General features: G+C 47.6%; 1 protein-coding gene across 3 annotated transcripts in view; it reads right to left on the bottom strand.

Moving 5' to 3' along the window:
- Positions 1–647: 647 nt before the first annotated feature.
- stam (signal transducing adaptor molecule (SH3 domain and ITAM motif) 1) overlaps positions 648–27,180 on the bottom strand; it is a 53,430-nt gene continuing 26,897 nt past the window's right edge. The window contains exons 6-9 of one of the 3 annotated variants that reach the window (XM_045213963.1): positions 25,635–25,833; positions 8,335–8,429; positions 5,531–5,619; positions 648–1,285 (exon numbers count right to left, since the gene is read on the bottom strand). In XM_045213963.1, coding sequence (XP_045069898.1) covers positions 1,184–1,285; positions 5,531–5,619; positions 8,335–8,429; positions 25,635–25,833 — 485 coding nt within the window. In that variant the 3' untranslated portion in view covers positions 648–1,183. The remainder of the gene's footprint in view (positions 1,286–5,530; positions 5,620–8,334; positions 8,430–25,634; positions 25,834–27,180) is intronic. The other 2 variants (XM_045213962.1, XM_045213961.1) reach the window with 2 other exon arrangements.

Raw genomic sequence — 27,180 nt, 5'->3', positions numbered from 1 at the left:
TAGTTAGTTGGTCTCACCCTCTAGCTGTAATAGTTAGTTAGTAAGTCAGTCTCACCCTCTAGCTGTAAGAGTTAGTTAGGTAGTAATAGTTAGTTAGTAAGTCAGTCTCACCCTCCAGCTGTAGCAGTTAGTTAGGTAGTAATAGTTAGTTAGTTAGTTGGTCTCACCTTCCAGCTGTAGCAGTTAGTTAGGTAGTAATAGTTAGTTAGTTAGTTGGTCTCACCCTCTAGCTGTAGCAGTTAGTTAGGTAGTAATAGTTAGTTAGTTAGTCAGTCTTACCATCCAGCTGTAGCAGTTAGTTAGTAAGTCGGTCTTACCCTCCAGCTGTACATTTACATTTACATTTACGTCATTTAGCAGACGCTCTTATCCAGAGCGACTTACATGAGCAATTAGGGTTAAGTGCCTTGCTCAAGGGCACATCGACAGATTTTTCACCTAGTCGGCACTGTAGTAGTTAGTTAGGTAGTAATAGTTAGTTAGTTAGTTGGTCTCACCCTCCAGCTGTAGCGGTTAGTTAGGTAGTAATAGTTAGTTAGTAAGTTGGTCTCACCCTCCAGCTGTAGCAGTTAGTTAGGTAGTAATAGTTAGTTAGTAAGTTGGTCTCACCTTCCAGCTGTAGCAGTTAGTTAGGTAGTAATAGTTAGTTAGTAAGTTGGTCTCACCCTCCAGCTGTAGCAGTTAGTTAGGTAGTAATAGTTAGTTAGTTAGTTGGTCTCACCTTCCAGCTGTAGCAGTTAGTTAGGTAGTAATAGTTAGTTAGTTAGTTAGTAAGTTGGTCTCACCCTCCAGCTGTAGCAGTTAGTTAGGTAGTAATAGTTAGTTAGTTAGTTAGTAAGTTGGTCTCACCCTCCAGCTGTAGCAGTTAGTTAGGTAGTAATAGTTAGTAAGTTGGTCTCACCCTCCAGCTGTAGCAGTTAGTTAGGTAGTAATAGTTAGTTAGTTAGTTGGTCTCACCTTCCAGCTGTAGCAGTTAGTTAGGTAGTAATAGTTAGTTAGTTAGTTAGTAAGTTGGTCTCACCCTCCAGCTGTAGCAGTTAGTTAGGTAGTAATAGTTAGTTAGTTAGTTAGTTAGTAAGTTGGTCTCACCCTCCAGCTGTAGCAGTTAGTTAGGTAGTAATAGTTAGTAAGTTGGTCTCACCCTCCAGCTGTAGCAGTTAGTTAGGTAGTAATAGTTAGTTAGTTAGTTGGTCTCACCTTCCAGCTGTAGCAGTTCACAGGCGTCAGACTGGTTGTCTGTTGGATCTGCACTCTGGATCATCTGCAGCAGCTGGTCCATCTTCTCCTGGAAAAAGAACCACATTGAACTTTAGATTTTTTATAAAAGGAAGTAAAACATTAGTAGAAGTCTAAGAAACCCCTAAAGTCTTAACCCCTAACCCCTAACCCTAAGAACACCTTCCTAATATTTTGCCCTCAGAACAGCCTCCATTCGTCGGGCCACGGACTCTACAAGGTGTCGAAAGCATTCCACAGGGATGCTGGCCCATGTTGACTTCAACACTTCCCACAGTTGTGTCAAGTTGGCTGGATGTCCTTTGGGTGGTGGACCATGCTTGATACACACAGGAAACTGTTGAGCGTGGAAAAACTAGCAGTGTTGCAGTTCTTGACACAAACCGATGCACCTGGCACCTACTACCATACGCCGTTCAAAGGCACTTAAATATTTTGTCTTGCCCATTCCCCTTCTGAATGGCACACACACACAATCCATGTCTCAATTGTCTCAAGAATTAAAAATAATTATTTAATTTGTCTCCCCCACTTCATTGAAGTGAATTTAACAAGTGACATCAATAAGGGCTCATAGCTTTCACCTGGATTCACCTGGATAGTCTATGTCATGGAAAGTTCAGGTGTTCTTAATGTTTTGTATACTAAGTATATCTACTACATGACCAAAAGTATGTGGACACCTTGTCGTCAACCATCTCATTCCAATATCATGGGCATTAATATGGAATTGGTCCCTCCTTTGCTGCTATAACAGCCTCCACTCTTCTGGGAAGGCTTTCCACTAGATGTTGGAACATTGCTGCAGGGACTTGCTTCCATTCAGCCACAAGAGCATTAGTGAGGTCGGGTACTGATGTTGGGCGATTAGGCCTGGCTCGCAGTCGGCGTTCCAATTCATCCCAAAGGTGTTCTATGGGGTTGAGGTCAGGGCTCTGTGCAGGCCAGTCAAGTTCTTCCACACCTATCTCGACAAACCATTTCTGTATTGACCTCGCTTTGTGCACAAGGGCATTATCATGCTGAAACAGGAAAGAGCCTTCCCCAGACTGTTGCCACAAAGTTGGAAGCACAGAATCGTCTAGAATGTCATTGTATGCTGTAGCGTTAAGATTTCCCTTCACTGGAACTAAGGGGCCTAGCCCGAACCATGAAAAACAGCCCCAGACCATTATTCCTCCTCCACCAAACTTTACAGTTGGCACTATGCATTGGGGCAGGTAGAGTTCTCCTGGCATCCACCAAACCCAGATTCGTCCGTCGGACTGCCAGATGGTTAAGCGTGATACATCCCTCCAGAGAACGCATTTCCAGTGCTCCAGAGTCCAATGGCGGCAAGCTTTACACCACTCCAGCCGACACATGACATTTCGCATGGTGATTTTAGGCATGGAAACCCATTATATATGCAGTTCCCGACGAACAGTTCCTGTGCTGGCGTCACTTCCAGTGGCAGTTTGTAACTCGGTAGTGAGTGTTTCAACCGAGGACAAAATATTTTTATGCGCTATGCGGTTCAGCACTCGGCGGTCCCGTTCTGTGAGCTTCTGGCCTATCACTTCGCGGTTGCTCCTAGACGTTTCCACTTCACAATAACAGCACTTACAGTTGACCGGGGTAACTCTAGCAGGGCAGAAATTTTACAAACTGACTTGTTGGAAAGTTGGCATCCTATGACTGTGCCACGTTGAAAGTCACTGAGCGCTTCAGTAAGGCCATTCCACTGCCAATGTTTGTCTATGGAGATGGCATGTCTGTGTGCTCAATTGTATACACCTGTCAGCAACGGCTGTGGCTGAAATAGCTGAATCCACTAATTTCAAAGGGGTGTCCACATACTTTCGTATATACAGTGCATTCGGAAAGTATTCAGACCACCTTCCTTTTTCCACATTTTGTTACGTTACAGCCTTATTATAAAATTGATTAAATACAATAAAATCCTCAATCTACACACAATACCCCATAACGACAAAGCGAAAAAAGTTTTTTAGAAATGTTTGCATGTATTACAAATAAAATACCTTCTTTACATAAGTATTCAGACCCTTTGCTATGAGACTCGAAATTGAGCTCAGGTGCATCCTGTTTCCATTGATCATCCTTGAGATGTTTCTACAACTGGATTGGAGTCCGCCTGTATTAAATGCAATTGATTGGACATGATTTGGAAAGGCACACACCTGTCTATATAAGGTCCCACAGTTGACAGTCTTTCTCAGAGCAAAAATCAAGCCATGAGGTCGATCGACATTTCAGGAGAGCTCCGAGACAGGAATGTGTCAAGGCACAGATCTGGGGAAGGGTACCAAAAAATGTCTGCAGCATTGAAGGTCCCCAAGGACACAGTGGCCTCCATAATTCTTAAATGGAATAAGTTTGGAACCACCAAGACTCTTCATAGAGCTGAGCAATCGGGAGAGAAGGGCCTTGGTCAAGGTGGTGACCAAGAACCTGATGGTCACTCTGACAGAGCTCCAGAGTTCCTCTGTGGAGACTGGAGAACCTTCCAGAAGGACAACCCTCTCTGCACCACTCCACCAATAAGGCCTTTATGGTAGAGTGGCCAGACAGAAGCCACTCCTCAGTAAAAGGCACATTACAGGCCGCTTGGAATTTTCCAAAAGGCACCTAAAGGACTCTCAGACCATGAGAAACAAGATTCTCTGGTCTGATGAAACCAATATTGAACTATTTGGCCTGAATGCCAAGCGTCACATATTGAGGAAATCTGGAACCATCCCTAAGGTGAAGCATGGTGGTGGCAGCATCATGCTGTGGGGATGTTTTTCAGCGGCAGGGACTGGAAGACTAGTCAGGATCGAGGGAAAGATGAACAGAGAAAAGGACCTCAGACTGGGGCGAAGGTTTACCTTCCAACAGGACAACGACCCTAAGCACACAGCCAAGACAATGCAGGAGTGGCTTTGGGACAAGTCTCATTATCCTTGAGTGGCCCAGCCAGAGCCCGGACTTGAACCCGATTGAACATCTCTGGAGAGACCTGAAAATAGCTGTGCAGCGACGCTCCCCATCCAACCTGACAGAGCTTGAGAGGATCTGCATAGAAGAATGGGAGAAACTCCCCAAATACAGGTGTACCAAGCTTGTAGCATCATACCCAAGAAGACTCGAGGCTGTAATCGCTGCCAAAGGTGCTTCAACAAAGTACTGAGTAAAGGGTCTGAATACTTACAGTACCTGTCAAAAGTTTGGACACACCTACTCATTAATTTTTACACTGTAGAATAATAGTTAAGACATCAAAACTATGAAATAACACATCAAGCGCTATGATGAAACTGGCTCTCATGAGGACCGCCACAGGAATGGAAGACCCAGAGTTACCTCTGCTGCAGAGGAAACGTTTATTAGAGTTACCAGCCTCAGAAATTGCAGCCCAAACAAATGCTTCACAGAGTTCATGTAACAGACATCTCAACATCAACTGTTCAGAGGGGACTGTGTGAATCAGGCCTTCATGGTCGAATTGCTGCAAAGAAACCACTATTAATGGACACCAATAATAAGAAGAGACTTGCTTGGGCCAAGAAACATGATCAATGGACATTAGACAGGTGGAAATTTGGCCTGGATATTTGGTTCAAACCACTGTGTCTTTGTGAGACGCGGTGTGGGTGAACGGATGATTTCCGCTTGTGTAGTTCCCACCGTAAAGCATGGAGGAGGTGGTGTGATGGTGTGGGGGTGCTTTGCTGGTGACACTGTTTGTGATTTATTTAGAATTCAAGGCACACTTAACCAGCATGGCTACCACAGCATTCTGCAGCGATACGCCATCCCATCTGGTTTGCGCTTTGTGGGACTATCATTGGTTTTTCAACAGGACAATGACCCAAAACATACCTCCAGGCTGTATAAAGGGCTATTTGACCAAGAAGGTGAGTGATGGAGTGCTGCATCAGATGACCTGGCATCCACAATCACCCAATTGAGATGGTTTGGGATGAGTTGGACCGCAGAGTGAAGGAAAAGCAGCCAACAAGTGCTCAGCATATGTGGGAACTCCTTCAAGACTGTTGGAAAAGCAATCCTCATGAAGCTGGTTGAGTCAAAGAGTGGCTATTTGAAGAATCTCAAATATACTTTGATTTGTTTAACACTTCTTTGGTTACTACATGATTCCATACGTGTTAAATCATAGTTTTGATGTCTTCACTATTATTCTACAATGTAGAAAATAGTAAAAATAAAGAAAAGCCCTTGAATGAGTAGGTGTGTCCAAACCTTTGACTGGTAGGTTACATTAAGCTGTAGAATAAAGCGTTAGTACCTCGTCTATGTAGACCGCTTCAGGTTCAGGCTCTATGCGCTCCACCTGGATCTCCTCACTGAACTGCACTGACTTCTTTTCTGTCTTCACTGTGGACACAGGACAGTCAGGGGGACATGGAGACAGCCAGGGGGACATGGAGACAGCCAGGGGGACATGGAGACAGTCAGTGGGATAGTGTGTTTGTAAGTGCACGTGTGTGCGTGTCAGGATCTCCACACTGAACTGTATTTTCTGTCTTCACTGTGGACACAGGACAGTCAGAGGGACATGGACACAGTCAGGGGGACAGGCCGGGGGGGACACTGAGACAGTCAGGGGGACAGTCAGCGAGTGAGTTGGGGTGACAATCGGGGGACACAGTCGTGGGAGACAGTCGTGGGAGACTGACATGGAGACAGTCGGGGGACAGTCAGGGGGGACAGTCTAGAACATGGAGACAGTCGGGGGGACATGGAGAAAGCCAAGGAGACTGTGTGTTTGTGTGTGTGTCAGGGTTTCTGTTAGCCAGTAATAAACAGCTTTTGGTCAAAATAATAACAACGGCTGCGGCCAGGAGAAGAAAATACTGTTTTTAGCCTATTAAGTTTATTCTAGATAGATAGATAGTCAGTCTTACCCTTTAGCCTATTCGTTGATGGAAATACATTTTACCGGGCATGCTTATCAGTCTATAGGTTCATTTCCATAATTTACTGGAATTAAATTGGTGCGTGTGTATATTCGTTATGTATCCTATTCATCACACAGGCACAGCATTCAGAGCCTTTGAGTGGAAAATCTGCTGCTACAGCATCTCAAACTGCTAATTCGTTAGATGTTTCGAGCCCAATCAATCCTGTGTTAAAATCAGTTTTGATGATTAAAAAGAGCTACTATTTATATTTCTCAACTGGTGATTGAAGCCTGCTTCCCATTTGCCATTAAAATGTACAGGCAACGGAAGGCAGCCTTCATCGGCGCATCACACACCACTTTGCAATGAGCTGGAGGCAGCATGAATTTTGAAAACACATAATTGTTTCAAACCCTAACCCATAAGACATTATGAGGCATGTCTTACCTTGCTTCAAAGTAGCCTACCCAAAATTAGACCATATCCGTGGAGGCAATTATTTAAAAAAAGACTTCCATATGACATTGGAACCAGTAGCCTATTTCTCTCATGTTCTATTGGTTTTCAAATCAACTATCTTTCCTAAAAATATTTGGGCCAAAGGCACAATCCTAGTCATATTAGCAACCCATCCTAGTCATATTAGCATCCCATCCTAGTCATATTAGCATCCCATCCTAGTCATATTAGCATCCCATCCTAGTCATATGCTCAACCCATGCTAGTCATTTAGCATCCCATCCTAGTCATATGTAGCAACCCATCCTAGTCATATTAGCATCCCATCCTAGTCATATTAGCAACCCATCCTAGTCATATTAGCATCCCATCCCTAGTCATATTAGCAACCCATCCTAGTCATATTAGCATCCCATCCTAGTCATATTAGCATCCCATCCTAGTCATATTAGCATCCCATCCTAGTCATATTAGCAACCCATCCTAGTCATATTAGCATCCCATCCTAGTCATATTAGCATCCCATCCTAGTCATATTAGCAACCCATCCTAGTCATATTAGCAACCCATCCTAGTCCTTATTAGCATCCCATCCTAGTCATATTGCAACCCATCCTAGTCATATTAGCATCCCATCCTAGTCATATTAGCATCCCATCCTAGTCATATTAGCATCCCATCCTAGTCATATTAGCATCCCATCCTAGTCATATTAGCATCCCATCCTAGTCATATTAGCATCCCATCCTAGTCATATTAGCAACCCATCCTAGTCATATTAGCAACCCATCCTAGTCATATTAGCAACCCATCCTAGTCATATTAGCATCCCATCCTAGTCATATTAGCAACCCATCCTAGTCATATTAGCATCCCATCCTAGTCATATTAGCATCCCATCCTAGTCATATTAGCATCCCATCCTAGTCATATTAGCATCCCATCCTAGTCATATTAGCAACCCATCCTAGTCATATTAGCAACCCATGCTAGTTGTAGCATCTTTAGATCTCCCCTCTTTCTACATTTCTAACAGATATTTTCCTCTGTCACATGAAACCGCTTGTGCGTTTTTGACAACTGTGTTTTCCCGCTAATTTAATTATGGAACGAACATTAGCGCATAGCCCTACTGCCTTGTGCACATTGCAGCAGTTTTAATGTGAATAAATAATAGTTTATCAACATCTTAAGCTAAACGTATCTGTTGCATCAGACTCCTTGCTTGCTTTTTAATGTTAATGTTTATGTTTATGTATCCTAGGTCTACTGGTTGGATGAACTTGGGATTTATCGTCCCACAACTGTCCCAGAGTCTGATTGGAACAGGCTGTTTCTTTCTCCACAAGCTGACCAATAGAATACGTAAACATTTCTACTATGGGGGATAGTAGACTGACAGCTGGTGATTTGGCTGTTCGTTACTCGTCCTGTTGGCTGAGGAAAAGTAAATGTGGACAGTTATTCTAACATCTTCATAGTGCGCATCAGAATTTGGTGAGGACACACTCGTTGCATCCTGGATTTGGACGTTTTGTTAAGATTAATTACCATATTCTAAATGCGATTTCTTTCATTCTGAGCACCGTGGTGGATGGCCTAATCCAGTTACGCACCCAATACATATGGGTCCAGTAAATGTATCAAATGTCCGGTAAATTAAAATGCTGCCGGTCAAATGTCCAGCGCCACATTTTCCTAACAGAAACCCTGGTGCGTGTGAACTCACTCATCTCAGGCTCTGCAGTCAGATCAGCCGTTACAAAGTTTGAGGGGAATAGTCCAACTCCCTGATACGTTTCTCCTTTCCACCAGTTGGGGTCACTGAAACCCCAAAATACAGCCTGTTAGTGAACAGTAAGGACTGGTTTCCCAGACACACCAGTAGAACCCCTACTCCTGAACTAAACAGAGCCACTACTCCTGGACTAAACAGGGCCCACTACTCCTGGACTAAACAGGACCCACTACTCCTGGACTAAACAGGACCCACTACTCCTGGACTAAACAGGACCCACTACTCCTGGACTAAACAGGACCCACTACTCCTGGACTAAACAGGACCCACTACTCCTGGACTAAACAGGACCCACTACTCCTGGACTAAACAGGGCCCACTACTCCTGGACTAAACAGGACCCACTACTCCTGGACTAAACAGACCCACTACTCCTGGACTAAACAGACCCACTACTCCTGGACTAAACAGAGCCACTACTCCTGGACTAAACAGAGCCACTACTCCTGGAATAAGAAAACCCACTACTCCTGGACTAAACAGACCCACTACTCCTGGACTAAACAGGGCCCACTACTCCTGGACTAAACAGGGCCCACTACTCCTGGACTAAACAGGGCCCCTACTCCTGGACTAAACAGGGCCCACTACTCCTGGACTAAACAGGACCCACTACTCCTGGACTAAACAGAGCCACTACTCCTGGACTAAACAGAGCCACTACTCCTGGACTAAACAGAGCCACTACTCCTGGACTAAACAGGACCCACTACTCCTGGACTAAACAGACCCACTACTCCTGGACTAAACAGAGCCACTACTCCTGGACTAAACAGAGCCACTACTCCTGGACTAAACAGAGCCCACTACTCCTGGACTAAACAGAGCCACTACTCCTGGACTAAACAGGGCCCACTACTCCTGGACTAAACAGAGCCACTACTCCTGGACTAAACAGGGCCCACTACTCCTGGACTAAACAGAGCCACTACTCCTGGACTAAACAGGACCCACTACTCCTGGACTAAACAGAGCCACTACTCCTGGACTAAACAGGGCCCACTACTCCTGGACTAAACAGAGCCACTACTCCTGGACTAAACAGGGCCCACTACTCCTGGACTAAACAGAGCCACTACTCCTGGACTAAACAGGACCCACTACTCCTGGACTAAACAGAGCCACTACTCCTGGACTAAACAGGACCCACTACTCCTGGACTAAACAGAGCCACTACTCCTGGACTAAACAGAGCCACTACTCCTGGACTAAACAGGACCCACTAATCTTGGACTAAACAGGACCCACTAATCTTGGACTAAACAGGACCCACTAATCTTGGACTAAACAGGACCCACTACTCCTGGACTAAACAGGCCCCACTACTCCTGGACTAAACAGGACCCACTAATCTTGGACTAAACAGGACCCACTACTCCTGGACTAAACAGACCCACTACCCCCAAACTAAACAGCACACTGTGGTATGGCAGGGTGAGCTGACTTGTCATCCAGGATAGTGATGATCTCTCCAGAGTTAAAGGGTTAGGGTTGGTATGGCAGGGATAGGTTTTAGGGTTGGTATGGCAGGGATAGGTTTTAGGGTTGGTATGGCAGGGATAGGTTTTAGGGTTGATATGGCAGGGATGGGATTTAGAGGTTGATATGGCAGGGATAGGATTTAGAGGTTAGGGTTGGTATGGCAGGGATAGGGTTTAGGGTTGGTATGGCAGGGATAGGTTTTAGGGTTGATATGGCAGGGATAGGATTTAGAGGTTGATATGGCAGGGATAGGATTTAGAGGTTGATATGGCAGGGATAGGATTTAGAGGTTAGGGTTGGTATGGCAGGGATAGGGTTTGGGTTGGTATGGCAGGGATAGGTTTTAGGGTTGATATGGCAGGGATAGGATTTAGAGGTTAGGGTTGGTATGGCAGGGATAGGGTTTAGGGGTGGTATGGCAGGGATAGGATTTAGGGTTGGTATGGCAGGGATAGGGTTTCGGGGTGGTATGGCAGGGATAGGATTTCGGGGTGGTATGGCAGGGTTAGTGGTATGGCAGGGTTAGTGGTATGGCAGGGTTAGTGGTATGGCAGGGTTAGTGGTATGGCAGGGTTAGTGGTATGGCAGGGTTAGTGGTATGGCAGGGTTAGTGGTATGGCAGGGTTAGTTAGTGGTATGCGTTGAGTTAGTGTTGGTTAGTGGTATGGCAGGGAATTAGTTTAGGTTTTAGTGGTATAGCAGGGTTAGTGGTATACAGGGTTAGTGGTATGGGAGGTTAGTGTATTGCTGGGTTAGTGGTATGGCAGGGTAGTTAGTGGTATGGCGGGTTAGTGGTATAGCAGGGTTAGTGGTATGGCAGGGTTAGTGGTATGATGCAGGGTTAGTGGTATGGCAGGGTTAGTTAGTGGTATGGCAGGGTTAGTTAGTGGTATGGCAGGGTTAGTGGTATAGCAGGGTTAGTGGTATGGCAGGGTTAGTGGTATGGCAGGGTTAGTGGTATGGCAGGGTTAGTGGTATGGCAGGGTTAGTGGTATGGCAGGGTTAGTGGTATGGCAGGGTTAGTGGTATACTATAGCAGGGTTAGTGGTATGGCAGGAGTTAGTGGTATGGCAGGGTTAGTGGTATGTGCAGGGTTAGTGGTATGGCAGGGTTAGTGGTATGGCAGGGGTTAGTGGTATGGCAGGGTTAGTTAGTGGTATGGCAGGAATTAGTGTATGGCAGGGGTTAGTGGTATGGCAGGGGTTAGTGGTATGGCAGGGTTAGTTGAGTGGTATGGCAGGGTTAGTGGTATGGCAGGGGTTAGTGGTATAGCAGGGGTTAGTTAGTGGTATGGCAGGGTTAGTTAGTGGTATGGCAGGGTTAGTGGTATGGCAGGGTTGATTAGTGGTATGGCAGGGTTGTTAGTGGTATGGCAGGGTTGTTAGTGGTATAGCAGGTGTTAAGTAGTATGGCAGGGGTTAGTGGTATGGCAGGGTTAGTGGTATGGCAGGGTTAGTGGTATGGCAGGGTTAGTTAGTGGTATGGCAGGGTTGTTGCATGGGGTTAGTGGTATGGCAGGTTAGTGGTATGGCAGGGTTAGTGGTATGGCAGGGTTAGTGGTATGGCAGGGTAGTTGATTAGTGGTATGGCAGGGTTAGTGGTATGGCAGGGTTTAGTGGTATGGCAGGGTTAGTGGTATGGCAGGGTTAGTTAGTGGTATGGTTGTTTGGCAGGGTTAGTGGTATAGCAGGGTTAGTGGTATGGCGGGAGTTAGTGGTATGGCAGGTTAGTTAGTGGTATGGCAGGGTTAGTAGTTATGGCAGGGTTAGTTAGTGGTATGGCAGGGTTAGTGGTATGGCAGGGTTAGTAGGTATGGCAGGGTTAGTGGTATGGCAGGGTTAGTGGTATGGCAGGGTTAGTGGTATGGCAGGGTTAGTGGTATAGCAGGGTTAGTGGTATGGCAGGGTTAGTTTTTAGTAGTGGTATGGCAGGGTTAGTGGTATGGCAGGGTTAGTGGTAAGCAGGGTTAGTGGTATGGCAGGGTTAGTGGTATAGCAGGGTTAGTGGTATGGCAGGGTTAGTGGTATGGCAGGGTTAGTGGTATGGCAGGGTTGTGGTATGGCAGGGTTGGTGGTATGGCAGTTTAGTGGTATCAGGGTTAGTGGTATGGCAGGGTTAGTGGTATGGCAGGAGTTAGTGGTATGGCAGGGTTAGTGGTATAGCAGGGTTAGTGGTATGGCAGGGTTAGTGGTATGGCAGGGTAGTGTTGTGAGGTTAGTGGTATAGCAGGGTTGGTGGTATGGCGGGTTAGTGGTATAGCAGGGGTTAGTGGTATGGCAGGGTTAGTGGTATGGCAGGGGTTAGTGGTATAGCAGGGGTTAGTGGTATGGCAGGGTTAGTGGTATACAGGGGTTAGTGGTATGGCAGGGTTAGTTAGTGGTATGGCAGGGTTAGTGGTATGGCAGGGTTAGTGGTATGGCAGGGTTAGTGGTATGGCAGGGTTAGTGGTATAGCAGGGTTAGTGGTATGGCAGGGTTAGTGGTATGGCAGGGTTAGTGGTATGGCAGGGTTAGTGGTATGGCAGGGTTAGTGGTATGGCAGGGTTAGTGGTATGGCAGGGTTAGTGGTATGGCAGGGTTAGTTAGTGGTATGGCAGGGTTAGTGGTATAGCAGGGTTAGTGGTATAGCAGGGTTAGTGGTATGGCAGGGTTAGTGTTATGGCAGGGTTAGTGGTATGGCAGGGTTAGTGGTATGGCAGGGTTAGTGGTATAGCAGGGTTAGTGGTATGGCAAGTGGTTAGTGGTATATGGCAGGGTTAGTGGTATGGCAGGGTTGGTGGTATGGCAGGGTTAGTGGTATGGCAGGGTTAGTGGTATGGCAGGGTTAGTGGTATGGCAGGGTTAGTGGTATGCGCGGGTTAGTGGTATGGCAGGGTTAGTGGTATGGCAGGGTTAGTGGTATGGCAGGGTTAGTGGTATAGCAGGGTTAGTGGTATGGCAGGGGTTAGTGGTATGGCAGGGTTAGTGGTATGGCAGGGTTAGTGGTATATGCAGGGGTTAGTGGTATGGCAGGGTTAGTGGTATAGCAGGGTTAGTGGTATGGCAGGGTTAGTTAGTGGTATAGCAGGGTTAGTGGTATGGCAGGGTTAGTGGTATGGCAGGGTTAGTGGTATGGCAGGTTAGTGGTATAGCAGGGTTAGTGGTATGGCAGGGTTAGTGGTATACAGGGTTTGTGAGTATGGCAATGGGTTAGTGGTATGGCAGGGGTTAGTGGTATGGCAGGGTTAGTGGTATGGCAGGTTAGTGGTATGGCAGGGTTAGTGGTATGGCAGGGTTAGTGGTATGGCAGGGTTAGTATACAGGGTTAGTGGTATGGCAGGGTTAGTGGTATGGCAGGAGTTAGTGGTATGGCAGGGTTAGTGGTATGGCAGGGTTAGTATGTATGGCAGGTTAGTGGTATAGGGTTAGTGTGGTATGGCAGGGTTAGTGGTATGGCGGGTTAGTGGTATGGCAGGTTAGTGGTATGGCGGGTTAGTGGTATGGCAGGGTTAGTGGTATGGCAGGGTTAAGTGTATGGCAGGGTTAGTGGTATGGCAGGGTTAGTGGTATGGCAGGTTTAGTGGTATAGCAGGCTTAGTGGTATATGAGGTTAGTGGTATGGCAGGGTTAGTGGTATAGCAGAGTTAGTGGTATGGAGTTAGTGGTATGTGGTTGAGTGGTTGGCAGGTTAGTGTATGCAGGGTTGTGGTATAGCAGGGTTAGTGGTATAGCAGGGTTAGTGGTATGGCAGGGGTTAGTGGTATGGCAGGGGTTAGTGGTATGGCAGGAAGTTAGTGGTATAGCAGGTAATTAGTAGTATGCATGTTAGTTAGTGGTATGGCAGGGTTAGTTAGTAGTATGGCGGGTTATTAGTGGTATGGCAGGGTTAGTTGTGGTATGGCAGGGTTAGTTAGTATGGCAGGTTAGTTAGTGGTATGGCAGGGTTAGTTAGTGGTATAGCAGGGTTAGTTGGTGGTATGGCGGGTTAGTGGTATGGCAGGTTAGTGGTATGGCAGGGTTAGTGGTATGGCAGGGTTAGTGGTATGGCAGGGTTAGTGTATGGTTAGTGGTTGATGGTATAGCAGGGTTAGTGGTATGAGGGTTAGTGGTATGGCAGGGTTAGTGGTATAGCAGGGTTAGTGGTATGGCAGGGTTAGTGGTATGGCAGGTTAGTGGTATGGCAGGTTGTGGTATGCAGGGTTAGTGGTATGGCAGGGTTATAGTAGGGTTAGTGGTATGGCAGGTTAGTGGTATGGCAGGGTTAGTGGTTGGCAGGTTAGTGGTATAGCAGGGGTTAGTGGTATGGCAGGGTTAGTGGTATGGCAGGGTTAGTGGTATGGCAGGTTAGTGGTATGGCAGGGTTAGTGGTATGGCAGGGTTAGTGGTATACAGGGGTTAGTGGTATAGCAGGGGTTAGTGGTATGGCAGGGTTAGTGTGGTATGGCAGGGTTAGTGGTATGGCATGGTTAGTGGTATGGCAGGGTTAGTGGTATGGCGGTTAGTGGTATGGCAGGGAGTTAGTGGTATGGCAGGGTTAGTGGTATCGTTATGTTAGTGGTATGCGGGTTAGTGGTATAGCAGGGTTAGTGGTATAGCAGGTTAGTGTATCGGTTAGTGGTATGGAAGGGGTTAGTGGTATGGCAGGGTTAGTGGTATGCATGGTTAGTGGTATTGTTATGGCAGGAGTTAGCGGTATGGCAGGGGTTAGTGGTTGGCAGGGTTAGTGGTATGGTAAGGTTAGTGGTATGGCAGGGTTAGTGGTATAGCAGGGTTAGTGGTATGGCAGGGTTAGTGGTATACAGGGTTAGTGGTATGGCAGGGTTAGTGGTATGGAAGGTTAGTGGTATGGCAGGGTTAGTGGTATGGCAGGGTTAGTGGTATGGCAGGTTAGTGGTATGGCAGGGTTAGTGGTATGGCAGGGTTAGTGGTATGGCGGTTAGTGGTATGGCAGGGTTAGTGGTATGGCAGGGTTAGTGGTATGGCAGGGTTAGTGGTATAGCAGGGTTAGTGGTATGGCAGGGTTAGTGGTATGGCAGGTTAGTGGTATGGCAGGTTAGTGGTATGGCAGGGTTAGTGGTATAGCAGGGTTAGTGGTATGGCAGGGTTAGTGGTATGGCAGGGTTAGTTAGTGGTATGGCAGGGTTAGTGGTATGGCAGGGTTAGTGGTATGGCAGGGTTAGTTAGTGGTATAGCAGGGTTAGTGGTATGGCAGGGTTAGTGGTATGGCAGGGTTAGTTAGTGGTATGGCAGGGTTAGTTAGTGGTATGGCAGGGTTAGTTAGTGGTATGGCAGGGTTAGTGGTATGGCAGGGTTAGTGGTATGGCAGTGGTTAGTGGTATGGCAGGGGTTAGTGGCATGGCAGGGTTAGTGGTATGGCAGGGTTAGTGGTATGGCAGGGTTAGTGGTATGGCAGGGTTAGTGGTATGGCAGTTAGTGGTATAGGTTAGTGGTATGGCAGGGTTAGTGGTATGGCAGGTAGTGGTATGGCAGGGTTAGTGGTATAGCAGGGGTTAGTGGTATAGCAGGGTTAGTGGTATAGCAGGGTTAGTGGTATGGCAGGGGTTAGTGGCAGGTTGCAGCGTTAGTGGTATGGCAGGGTTAGTGGTATGGCAGGGTTAGTGGTATAGCAGGGTTAGTGGTATGGCAGGGTTAGTGGTATAGCAGGGTTAGTGGTATAGCAGGGTTAGTTTGGGGTATGGCAGGGTTAGTGGTATGGCAGGGTTAGTTAGTGGTATGGCAGGGTTAGTGGTATGCAGGGGTTAGTGGTATGGCAGGGTTAGTGGTATAGTAAGGTTATGGTATAGCAGGGTTAGTGGTATAGCATGGGTTAGTGGTATAGCGGGTTAGTGTATGGCAGGGTTAGTGGTATGGCAGGGTTAGTGGTATAGCATGGTTAGTGGTATAGCGGGTTAGTGGTATGGCAGGGTTAGTGGTATGGCAGGGTTAGTTAGTGGTATGGCAGGGTTAGTGGTATGCAGGTTAGTGTTATGGCAGGGTTAGTGGTATGATGTAGCTATGAGTTAGTGGTATGGCAGGGTTAGTGGTTGGCGGGGTTATAGTGTGGTTAGTGGCATGGCAGGGTTAGTGGTATGGCAGGGTTAGTGGTATGGCAGGGTTAGTGGTATAGCTTAGGGTTAGTGGTATGGCAGGTTAGTTAGTGGTATGGCAGGGTTAGTGGTATAGCAGGTTATGGTATGGCAGGTTTAGTGGTATGCTTTGTGGTGCAGGATTAGTGGTAATGGCGGGTTAGTGGTATGGCAGGGTTAGTGGTAGTAGCAGGGTTAGTGGTATGGCAGGGTTAGTGGTATGGCAGGGTTAGTGGTATGGCAGGGTTAGTGGTATAGCAGGGTTAGTGGTATGGCAGGGTTAGTGGTATAGCAGAGTTAGTGGTATAGCAGGTTAGTGGTATAGCAGGGTTAGTGGTATGGCAGGGTTAGTGGTATAGCAGGGTTAGTGGTATGCTAGGGTTAGTGGTATGGCAGGGTTAGTGGTATGGCAGGGTTAGTGGTATAGCAGGGTTAGTGGTATGGCAGGGTTAGTGGTATGGCAGGGTTAGTGGTATAGCAGGGTTAGTGGTAGGATTCAGGGTTAGTGGTATAGCAGGGTTAGTGGTATAGCAGGTTAGTGGTTGGCAGGGTTAGTGGTATAGCATGGTTAGTGGTATGGCAGGGTTAGTGGTATGGCAGGGTTAGTGGTATACAGGGTTAGTGGTATGGCAGGTTAGTTAGTGGTATAGCAGGGTAGTTTAGTGGTATGGCAGGGTTAGTGGTATGGCAGGGTTAGTGGTATGGCAGGTTAGTGGTATGGCAGGGTTAGTTAGTGGTATAGCAGGGTTAGTTAGTGGTATGGCAGGGTTAGTGGTATGGCAGGGTTAGTGGTATGGCAGGGTTAGTGGTATGGCAGGGTTAGTGGTATGGCAGGGTTAGTTAGTGGTATAGCAGGGTTAGTTAGTGGTATGGCAGGGTTAGTGGTATGGCAGGGTTAGTGGTATGGCAGGGTTAGTTAGTGGTATAGCAGGGTTAGTTAGTGGTATGGCAGGGTTAGTTAGTGGTATAGCAGGGTTAGTTAGTGGTATGGCAGGGTTAGTGGTATGGCAGGGTTAGTGGTCTACAGGGTTAGTGGTATGGCAGGGTTAGTGGTATGGCAGGTTAGTAGTATGGCAAGGTTAGTGGTATGGCAGGTTAGTGGTATAGCAGGGTTAGTGGTATGGCAGGGTTAGTGGTATGGCAGGGTTAGTGGTATGGCAGGGTTAGTGGTATATGCGGGTTAGTGGTATGGCAGGGTTAGTGGTATGGCAGGGTTAGTGGTATGGCAGGGTTAGTGGTATAGCAGGGTTAGTGGTATGGCAGGGTTAGTGGTATAGCAGGGTTAGTGGTATGGCAGGGTTAGTGGTATAGCAGGGTTAGTGGTATGGCAGGAGTTAGTGGTATAGCAGGGTTAGTGTATATAGGATTAGTGGTATGGCAGGGTTAGTGGTATGGCAGGGTTAGTGGTATGGCAGGGTTATTAGTGGTATAGCAGGGTTAGTGGTATCAGGGTTAGTGGTATGGCAGGGTTAGTGGTATTGCAGGGTGTTAGTGGTATGGCAGGGTTAGTGGTATGGCAGGTAGTGGTATGGCAGGGTTAGTGGTATAGCAGGGTTAGTGGTGTAGCAGGGTTAGTGGTATGGCAGGATTAGTGGTATGGCAGGGTTAGTGGTATGGCAGGGTTAGTGGTATAGCAGGGTTAGTGGTATATCAGGTTAGTGGTATGGCAGGGTTAGTTAGTGCATGGCAGGTTAGTGGTATGGCAGGTTAGTTAAGTGGTATGGCAGGGTTAGTGGTATGGCAGGGTTAGTGGTATGTTAGATTAGTGGTATAGCAGGGTTAGTGGTATGGCAGGGTTAGTGGTATGGCAGGTTAGTTAGTGGTATGGCAGGGTTAGTGGTATAGCAGGTTAGTGGTATAGCAGGGTTAGTGGTATGGCAGGGTTAGTGGTATGGCAGGGTTAGTGGTATGGCAGGTTGTTAGCTGGGGTATACAGGTTAGTGGTATGGCAGGGTTAGTGGTATGGCAGGGTTGGTGGTATGGCAGGGTTAGTGGTATGGCAGGGTTAGTGGTATGGCAGGGGTTAGTGGTATGGCAGGGTTAGTGGTGATGGCAGGGTTGGTGGTATGGCAGGGTTAGTGGTATGGCATGGGTTAGTGGTATGGCAGGGTTAGTGTGGTATGGCAGGGTTAGTTAGTAGTATAGCAGGGTTAGTGGTATGGCAGGGTTAGTGGTATGGCAGGTTAGTGGTATAGCAGGTTAGTGGTATGGCAGGGTTAGTGGTATGCAGGGGTTAGTGGTATAGCAGGGTTAGTGGTATGCAGGGAGTTAGTGGTATGCAGGGTTAGTGGTATGGCAGGTTAGTGGTATGGCAGGGTTAGTGGTATAGCAGGGTTAGTTTAGTGGTATGGCAGGGTTAGTGGTATGGCAGGGTTAGTTAGTGGTGTACAGGGTTAGTGGTATGGCAGGAGTTAGTGGTATGGCAGGGTTAGTGGTATGGCAGGGTTAGTGGTATGGCAGGGTTAGTGGTATAGCAGGGTTAGTGGTATGGCAGGGTTAGTGGTATGGCAGGGTTAGTGGTATGGCAGGGTTAGTGGTATGGCAGGGTTGTGGTATGGCAGGGTAGTGTGGTATGGCAGGGTTAGTGGTATGGCAGGGTTAGTGGTATAGCAGGGTTAGTGGTATGGCAGGGTTAGTTAGTGGTATGGCAGGGTTAGTGGTATGGCAGGGTTAGTGGTATAGCAGGGTTAGTGGTATGGCAGGGTTAGTTAGTGGTATGGCAGGGTTAGTGGTATGGCAGGGTTAGTGGTATGGCAGGGTTAGTTAGTGGTATGGCAGGGTTAGTTAGTGGTATAGCAGGGTTAGTTAGTGGTATAGCAGGGTTAGTTAGTGGTATGGCAGGGTTAGTGGTATGGCAGGGTTAGTGGTATGGCAGGGTTAGTGGTATGGCAGGGTTAGTGGTATGGCAGGGTTAGTGGTATGGCAGGGTTAGTGGTATGGCAGGGTTAGTGGTATGGCAGGGTTAGTGGTATGGCAGGGTTAGTGGTATGGCAGGGTTAGTGGTATAGCAGGGTTAGTGGTATGGCAGGGTTAGTTAGTGGTATGGCAGGGTTAGTGGTATGGCAGGGTTAGTGGTATGGCAGGGTTAGTGGTATGGCAGGGTTAGTTAGTGGTATGGCAGGGTTAGTGGTATGGCAGGGTTAGTGGTATAGCAGGGTTAGTGGTATGGCAGGGTTAGTTAGTGGTATGGCAGGGTTAGTTAGTGGTATGGCAGGGTTAGTGGTATGGCAGGGTTAGTGGTATGGCAGGGTTAGTTAGTGGTATGGCAGGGTTAGTGGTATGGCAGGGTTAGTGGTATAGCAGGGTTAGTGGTATGGCAGGGTTAGTTAGTGGTATGGCAGGGTTAGTGGTATGGCAGGGTTAGTTAGTGGTATGGCAGGGTTAGTGGTATGGCAGGGTTAGTGGTATGGCAGGGTTAGTGGTATGGCAGGGTTAGTGGTATAGCAGGGTTAGTGGTATAGCAGGGTTAGTAGCAGGTTAGTTAGTGTATGGCAGGGTTGAAGTGGTATGGCAGGGTTAGTTAGTGGTATGGCAGGGTTAGTGTTATGGGGTTAGTAGTATAGCAGGGGTTAGTTAGTGGTATGGCAGGGTTAGTGGTATGGCAGGGATGGTAGTTAGTAGTGGTATGGCAGGGTTAGTGGTATGGCAGGGTTAGTTAGTGGTATAGCAGGGGTTAGTGGTATGGCAGGGTTAGTGGTATGGCAGGTTAGTGGTATAGCAGGGTTAGTGGTGGTATGGCAGGGTTAGTGGTATAGCAGGGTTAGTGGTATGGCAGGGTTAGTGGTATGGCAGGGTTAGTGGTATGGCAGGGTTAGTGGTATGGCAGGTGTTAGTGGTATGGCAGGAGTTAGTAGTATGGCAGGGTTAGTGGTATGGCAGGGTTAGTGGTATAGCAGGAGTTAGTGGTATGGCAGGGTTAGTGGTATGGCAGGGTTAGTGGTATAGCAGGTTAGTGGTATGGCAGGGTTAGTGGTATGGCAGGATTAGTGGTATAGCAGGTTAGTGGCTAGCAGGGTTAGTGGTATAGCAGGGGTTAGTGGTATGGCAGGGTTAGTGGTATGCGCGACAGGTTAGTGGTATGGCAGGGTTAGTGGTAAAGCAGGGTTAGTGGTATGGCAGGGTTAGTTAGTGGTATGGCAGGGTTAGTTAGTGGTATGGCAGGGTTAGTTAGTGGTATGACAGGGTTAGTGGTATGGCAGGGTTAGTGGTATAGCAGGGTTAGTGGTATGGCAGGGTTAGTGGTATGGCAGGGTTAGTGGTATGGCAGGGTTAGTGTGTATGGCAGGGTTAGTGGTATGGCAGGGTTAGTGGTATGGCAGGGTTAGTGGTATAGCAGGAGTTAGTGGTATAGCAGGGTTAGTGGTATGGCAGGGTTAGTGGTATGGCAGGTTAGTGGTATGGCAGGGTTAGTGGTATAGCAGGGTTAGTGGTATAGCAGGGTTAGTGGTATAGCAGGGTTAGTGGTATGGCAGGGTTAGTGGTATGGCAGGTAGTTAGTGGTATGGCAGGGTTAGTGGTATGGCAGGGTTAGTGGTATGGCAGGGTTAGTGGTATGGCAGGGTTAGTGGTATGGCAGGGTTAGTGGCATGGCAGGGTTAGTGGTATGGCAGGTTAGTTAGTGGTATGGCAGGGTTAGTGTGGTATGGCAGGTTAGTTGAGAGTGGTATGGCAGGGTTAGTGGTATGGCAGGGTGTTAGTGGTATGGCAGGGTTAGTGGTATGGCAGGGTTAGTGGTATGGCAGGGTTAGTGGTATGGCAGGGTTAGTGGTATGGCAGGGTTAGTATATGGCAGGGTTAGTGGTATGGCAGGGTTAGTGGTATGGCAGGGTTAGTGGTATAGCAGGGTTAGTGGTATGGCAGGGTTAGTGGTATAGCAGGGTTAGTGGTATGGCAGGGTAGTGGTAGTAGTTAGTGGCAGGTTAGTGGTATGGCAGGGTTAGTGGTATGGCAGGGTTAGTGGTATGGCAGGGTTAGTGGTATGGCAGGGTTAGTGGTATGGCAGGGTTAGTGGTATGGCAGGGGTTAGTGGTATGGCAGGGTTAGTGGTATGGCAGGGGTTAGGTGGTATGGCAGGGTTAGTGGTATGGCAGGGTTAGTGGTATGGCAGGGAAGTTAGTGGTATGGCAGGAGTTAGTGGTATGGCAGGTTAGTGGTATGGCAGGGTTAGTTAGTGGTATGGCAGGGTTAGTGGTATGGCAGGGTTAGTTAGTGGTATGGCAGGGTTAGTGGTATGGCAGGGTTAGTTAGTGGTATGGCAGGGTTAGTTAGTGGTATGGCAGGGTTAGTGGTATGGCAGGGTTAGTGGTATGGCAGGGTTAGTTAGTGGTATGGCAGGGTTAGTGGTATGGCAGGGTTAGTGGTATAGCAGGGTTAGTGGTATGGCAGGGTTAGTGGTATGGCAGGTAGTGGTATGGCAGGGTAGTTAGTGGTATGGCAGGGTTAGTGGTATGGCAGGGTTAGTGGTATGGCAGGGTTAGTTAGTGGTATGGCAGGGTTAGTTAGTGGTATGGCAGGGTTAGTTAGTGGTATGGCAGGGTTAGTGGTATGGCAGGGTTAGTGGTATGGCAGGGTTAGTGGTATGGCAGGGTTAGTGGTATGGCAGGGTTAGTGGTATGGCAGGGTTAGTGGTATGGCAGGGTTAGTGGTATGGCAGGGGTTAGTGGTATGGCAGGGTTAGTGGTATGGCAGGGTTAGTGGTATAGCAGGGTTAGTTAGTGGTATGGCAGGTTAGTGGCATGGCAGGGTTTAGTAGTATGGCAGGGTTGAAGTGGTATGGCGGGGTTAGTGGTATAGCAGGGTTAGTGGTATGGCAGGGTTAGTGGTATGGCAGGGTTAGTGGTATAGCAGGGTTAGTGGTATAGCAGGGTTAGTTAGTGGTATGGCAGGGTTAGTGGTATGGCAGGGTTAGTGGTATAGCAGGGTTAGTGGTTGCAGGGTTAGTGGTTGCAGGTTAGTGGTATGGCAGGGTTAGTGGTATAGCAGGGTTAGTGTGAGTGGTATGGCAGGGTTAGTGGTATGGCAGGGTTAGTGGTATGGCAGGGTTAGTTAGTGGTATGGCAGGGTTAGGTGGTATAGCAGGTTAGTGGTATAGCAGGGTTAGTGGTATGGCAGGGTTAGTGGTATGGCAGGGTTAGTTAGTGGTATGGCAGGGTTAGTGGTATGGCAGGGTTAGTGGTATGGCAGGGTTAGTGGTATAGCAGGGTTAGTGGTATGGCAGGGTTAGTGGTATGGCAGGGTTAGTGGTATGGCAGGGTTAGTGGTATGGCAGGGTTAGTGGTATGGCAGGGTTAGTGGTATAGCAGGGTTAGTGGTATGGCAGGGAGTGTATGGCAGTTTATGCAGGGTTAGTGGTATGGCAGGCGTTAGTGGTATAGCAGGGTTAGTTAGTGGTATGGCAGGTTTAGTGGTATAGCAGGGTTAGTGGTAGTGGCAGGGTTAGTGGTATGACAGGGTTAGTGGTATGGCAGGGTTAGTGGTATGGCAGGGTTAGTGGTATGGCAGGGTTAGTTGGTATGGCAGGGTTAGTGGTATGGCAGGGGTTAGTGGTATGGCAGGGTTAGTGGTATGGCAGGGTTAGTTAGTGGTATGGCAGGGTTAGTGGTATAGCAGGGTTAGTGGTATAGCAGGGTTAGTGGTATGGCAGGGTTAGTGGTATGGCAGGGTTAGTGGTATGGCAGGGTTAGTGGTATGGCAGGGTTAGTGGTATGGCAGGGTTAGTGGTATGGCAGGGTTAGTGGTATGGCAGGGTTAGTGGTATGGCAGGGTTAGTTAGTGGTATGGCAGGGTTAGTGGTATGGCAGGGTTAGTGGTATGGCAGGGTTAGTTAGTGGTATGGCAGGGTTAGTGGTATGGCAGGGTTAGGTGGTATGGCAGGGTTAGTGGTATGGCAGGGTTAGTTAGTGGTATGGCAGGGTTAGTGGTATGGCAGGCTAGTGGTATGGCAGGGTTAGTGGTATAGCAGGGTTAGTGGTATGGCAGGGTTAGTGGTATAGCAGGAGTGGTTAGTGGTATAGCAGGTAGTGGTATGGAGTTAGTGAATATGGCTAGGGTTAGTTAGTGGCATGGCAGGGTTAGTGGTATGGCAGGGTTAGTTATGGTATAGCAGGGTTAGTGGTATAGCAGGGTTAGTGGTATGGCAGGGTTAGTGGTATGGCAGGGTTAGTTAGTGGTATGGCAGGGTTAGTGGTATGGCAGGGTTAGTGGTATGGCAGGGTTAGTTAGTGGTATAGCAGGGTTAGTTAGTGGTATAGCAGGGTTAGTGGTATAGCAGGAGTTAGTGGTATGGCAGGGTTAGTGGTATGGCAGGAGTTAGTGGTATGGCAGGGTTAGTTAGTGGTATAGCAGGGTAGTTAGTGGTATAGCAGGGTTAGTGGTATGGCAGGTTTAGTGGTATAGCAGGAGTTAGTGGTATGGCAGGTTAGTTAGTGGTATAGCAGGGTTAGTGGTATGGCAGGGTTAGTGGTATAGCAGGGTTAGTGGTATGGCAGGGTTAGTGGTATGGCAGGTTAGTGGTATGGCAGGGTTAGTGGTATGGCAGGGTTAGTGGTATACAGGGTTAGTGGTATACAGGGTTAGTGGTATGGCAGGGTTAGTAGTATGGCAGGGTTAGTGGTATGGCAGGGTTAGTGGTATGGCAGGGTTAGTAGTATGGCAGGGTTAGTGGTATGGCAGGGTTAGTTAGTGGTATGGCAGGGTTAGTGGTATGGCAGGGGTTAGTGGTATGGCAGGGTTAGTGGTATGGCAGGGTTAGTGGTATGGCAGGGTTAGTGGTATAGCAGGGTTAGTGGTATGGCAGGGTTAGTGGTATGGCAGGGTTAGTGGTATGGCAGGGTTAGTGGTATGGCAGGGTTAGTGGTATAGCAGGGTTAGTGGTATGGCAGGGTTAGTTAGTGGTATAGCAGGGTTAGTGGTATGGCAGGGTTAGTTAGTGTTATGGCAGGGTTAGTGGTATGGCAGGGTTAGTTAGTGGTATAGCAGGGTTAGTGGTATGGCAGGGTTAGTGGTATAGCAGGGTTAGTGGTATGGCAGGGTTAGTGGTATAGCAGGTTAGTGGTATGGCAGGGTTAGTGGTATAGCAGGGTTAGTGGTATGGCAGGGTTAGTGGTATAGCAGGGTTAGTGGTATGGCAGGGTTAGTGGTATAGCAGGGTTAGTGGTATGGCAGGGTTAGTGGTATAGCAGGGTTAGTGGTATGGCAGGGTTAGTGGTATAGCAGGGTTAGTGGTATAGCAGGGTTAGTGGTATGGCAGGGTTAGTGGTATGGCAGGGTTAGTGGTATGGCAGGGTTAGTGGTATGGCAGGGTTAGTGGTATGGCAGGGTTAGTTAGTGGTATGGCAGGGTTAGTGGTATAGCAGGGTTAGTGGTATGGCAGGGTTAGTGGTATGGCAAGGTTAGTGGTATGGCAGGGTTAGTGTTATGGCAGGGTTAGTGGTATGGCAGGGTTAGTGGTATGGCAGGGTTAGTTGTATAGCAGGGTTAGTTGTATGGCAGGGTTAGTTAGTGGTATGGCAGGGTTAGTGGTATGGCAGGGTTAGTTGTATAGCAGGGTTAGTTGTATGGCAGGGTTAGTTAGTGGTATGGCAGGGTTAGTGGTATAGCAGGGTTAGTTGTATGGCAGGGTTAGTTAGTGGTATAGCAGGGTTAGTTAGTGGTATAGCAGGGTTAGTGGTATAGCAGGGTTAGTGGTATGGCAGGGTTAGTGGTATGGCAAGGTTAGTGGTATGGCAGGGTTAGTGTTATGGCAGGGTTAGTGGTATGGCAGGGTTAGTGGTATGGCAGGGTTAGTGGTATGGCAGGGTTAGTGGTATGGCAGGGTTAGTGGTATAGCAGGGTTAGTTAGTGGTATGGCAGGTTAGTGGTATGGCAGGGTTAGTGGTATGGCAGGGTTAGTGGTATGGCAGGGTTAGTGGTATGGCAGGGTTAGTGGTATGGCAGGGTTAGTGGTATGGCAGGGTTAGTGGTATGGCAGGGTTAGTTAGTGGTATGGCAGGGTTAGTGGTATGGCAGGGTTAGTGGTATGGCAGGGTTAGTGGTATGGCAGGGTTAGTGGTATGGCAGGGTTAGTGGTATGGCAGGGTTAGTGGTATGGCAGGGTTAGTGGTATAGCAGGGTTAGTGGTATGGCAGGGTTAGTGGTATGGCAGGGTTAGTGGTATAGCAGGGTTAGTGGTATGGCAGGGTTAGTGGTATAGCAGGGTTAGTGGTATGGCAGGGTTAGTTAGTGGTATAGCAGGGTTAGTGGTATGGCAGGGTTAGTGGTATGGCAGGGTTAGTGGTATGGCAGGGTTAGTGGTATGGCAGGGTTAGTGGTATGGCAGGGTTAGTGGTATGGCAGGGTTAGTGGTATGGCAGGGTTAGTTAGTGTTATGGCAGGGTTAGTGGTATGGCAGGGTTAGTGGTATGGCAGGGTTAGTGGTATAGCAGGGTTAGTTAGTGTTATGGCAGGGTTAGTGGTATGGCAGGGTTAGTGGTATAGCAGGGTTAGTGGTATGGCAGGGTTAGTGGTATAGCAGGGTTAGTGGTATGGCAGGGTTAGTGGTATAGCAGGGTTAGTGGTATGGCAGGGATAGGGTTTAGGGTTGGTATGGCAAGGATAGGGTTTAGGGGTTAGGGTTGGAATGGCAGAGTTAGTGGTATGGCAGGGATAGGGTTTAGGGGTTAGGGTTGGAATGGCAGGGTGAGCTGACCTGTCGTCCAGGATAGAGATGATCTCTCCAGACTTGAAGGTGAGCTCGTTGTCCTCTGCAGCCTCAAAGTCATAGATGGCCCTGACCTTCCTGCCCTCAGGCCTCTGGGAAGAGAGGAAATAGGCACTGGGGTACAGCCCTGACCCAGACAGCCCTGACCCAGGCTGACCACGCTGCTCCTTTAGAGACAACTCTATGGCTGGGGGCAGTAGAGGTGGGTCAGAGGAAGGGAGGACATGGTCAGAGATATACAATAACTTATTGCACTAACATACATTTAGAGGAATGGCCAACTGTGGCAAAGCACATAGTCATTTGCTAATTCCATGATCATATTGTTACAAACTTTATTCCAGAACCAGTAGTCTATTTACCTTTAGCCTGGTCTAGTTTTATTCAAGAACCCAGTAGTCTATTTACCTTTAGCCTGGTCTAGTTTTAATCTAGAACCCAGTAGTCTCTCTACCTTTAGCCTGGTCTAGTTTTAATCTAGAACCCAGTAGTCTTTACCTTTAGCCTGGTCTAGTTTTAATCAAGAACCCAGTAGTCTCTCTACCTTTAGCCTGGTCTAGTTTTAATCTAGAACCCAGTAGTCTATTTACCTTTAGCCTGGTCTAGTTTTAATCTAGAACCCAGTAGTCTATTTACCTTTAGCCTGGTCTAGTTTTAATCTAGAACCCAGTAGTCTTTACCTTTAGCCTGGTCTAGTTTTAATCTAGAACCCAGTAGTCTATTTACCTTTAGCCTGGTCTAGTTTTATTCCAGAACCAGTAGTCTATTTACCTTTAGCCTGGTCTAGTTTTAATCTAGAACCCAGTAGTCTTTACCTTTAGCCTGGTCTAGTTTTAATCTAGAACCCAGTAGTCTATTTACCTTTAGCCTAGTCTAGTTTTATTCCAGAACCAGTAGTCTATTTACCTTTAGCCTGGTCTAGTTTTAATCTAGAACCCAGTAGTCTATTTACCTTTAGCCTGGTCTAGTTTTAATCTAGAACCCAGTAGTCTATTTACCTTTAGCCTGGTCTAGTTTTAATCTAGAACCCAGTAGTCTCTCTACCTTTAGCCTGGTCTAGTTTTAATCTAGAACCCAGTAGTCTCTCTACCTTTAGCCTGGTCTAGTTCTAATCTAGAACCCAGTAGTCTTTACCTTTAGCCTGGTCTAGTTTTAATCTAGAACCCAGTAGTCTATTTACCTTTAGCCTGGTCTAGTTTTAATCTAGAACCCAGTAGTCTATTTACCTTTAGCCTGGTCTAGTTTTAATCTAGAACCCAGTAGTCTATTTACCTTTAGCCTGGTCTAGTTTTAATCTAGAACCCAGTAGTCTATTTACCTTTAGCCTGGTCTAGTTCTAATCTAGAACCCAGTAGTCTATTTACCTTTAGCCTGGTCTAGTTTTAATCTAGAACCCAGTAGTCTATTTACCTTTAGCCTGGTCTAGTTTTAATCTAGAACCCAGTAGTCTATTTACCTTTAGCCTGGTCTAGTTCTAATCTAGAACCCAGTAGTCTATTTACCTTTAGCCTGGTCTAGTTTTAATCTAGAACCC

Source organism: Coregonus clupeaformis, unplaced genomic scaffold, assembly GCF_020615455.1.
Source record: "Coregonus clupeaformis isolate EN_2021a unplaced genomic scaffold, ASM2061545v1 scaf0178, whole genome shotgun sequence".
Classification (NCBI taxonomy): domain Eukaryota; kingdom Metazoa; phylum Chordata; class Actinopteri; order Salmoniformes; family Salmonidae; genus Coregonus; species Coregonus clupeaformis.
This window is presented reverse-complemented; position numbering and strand designations above follow the sequence as displayed.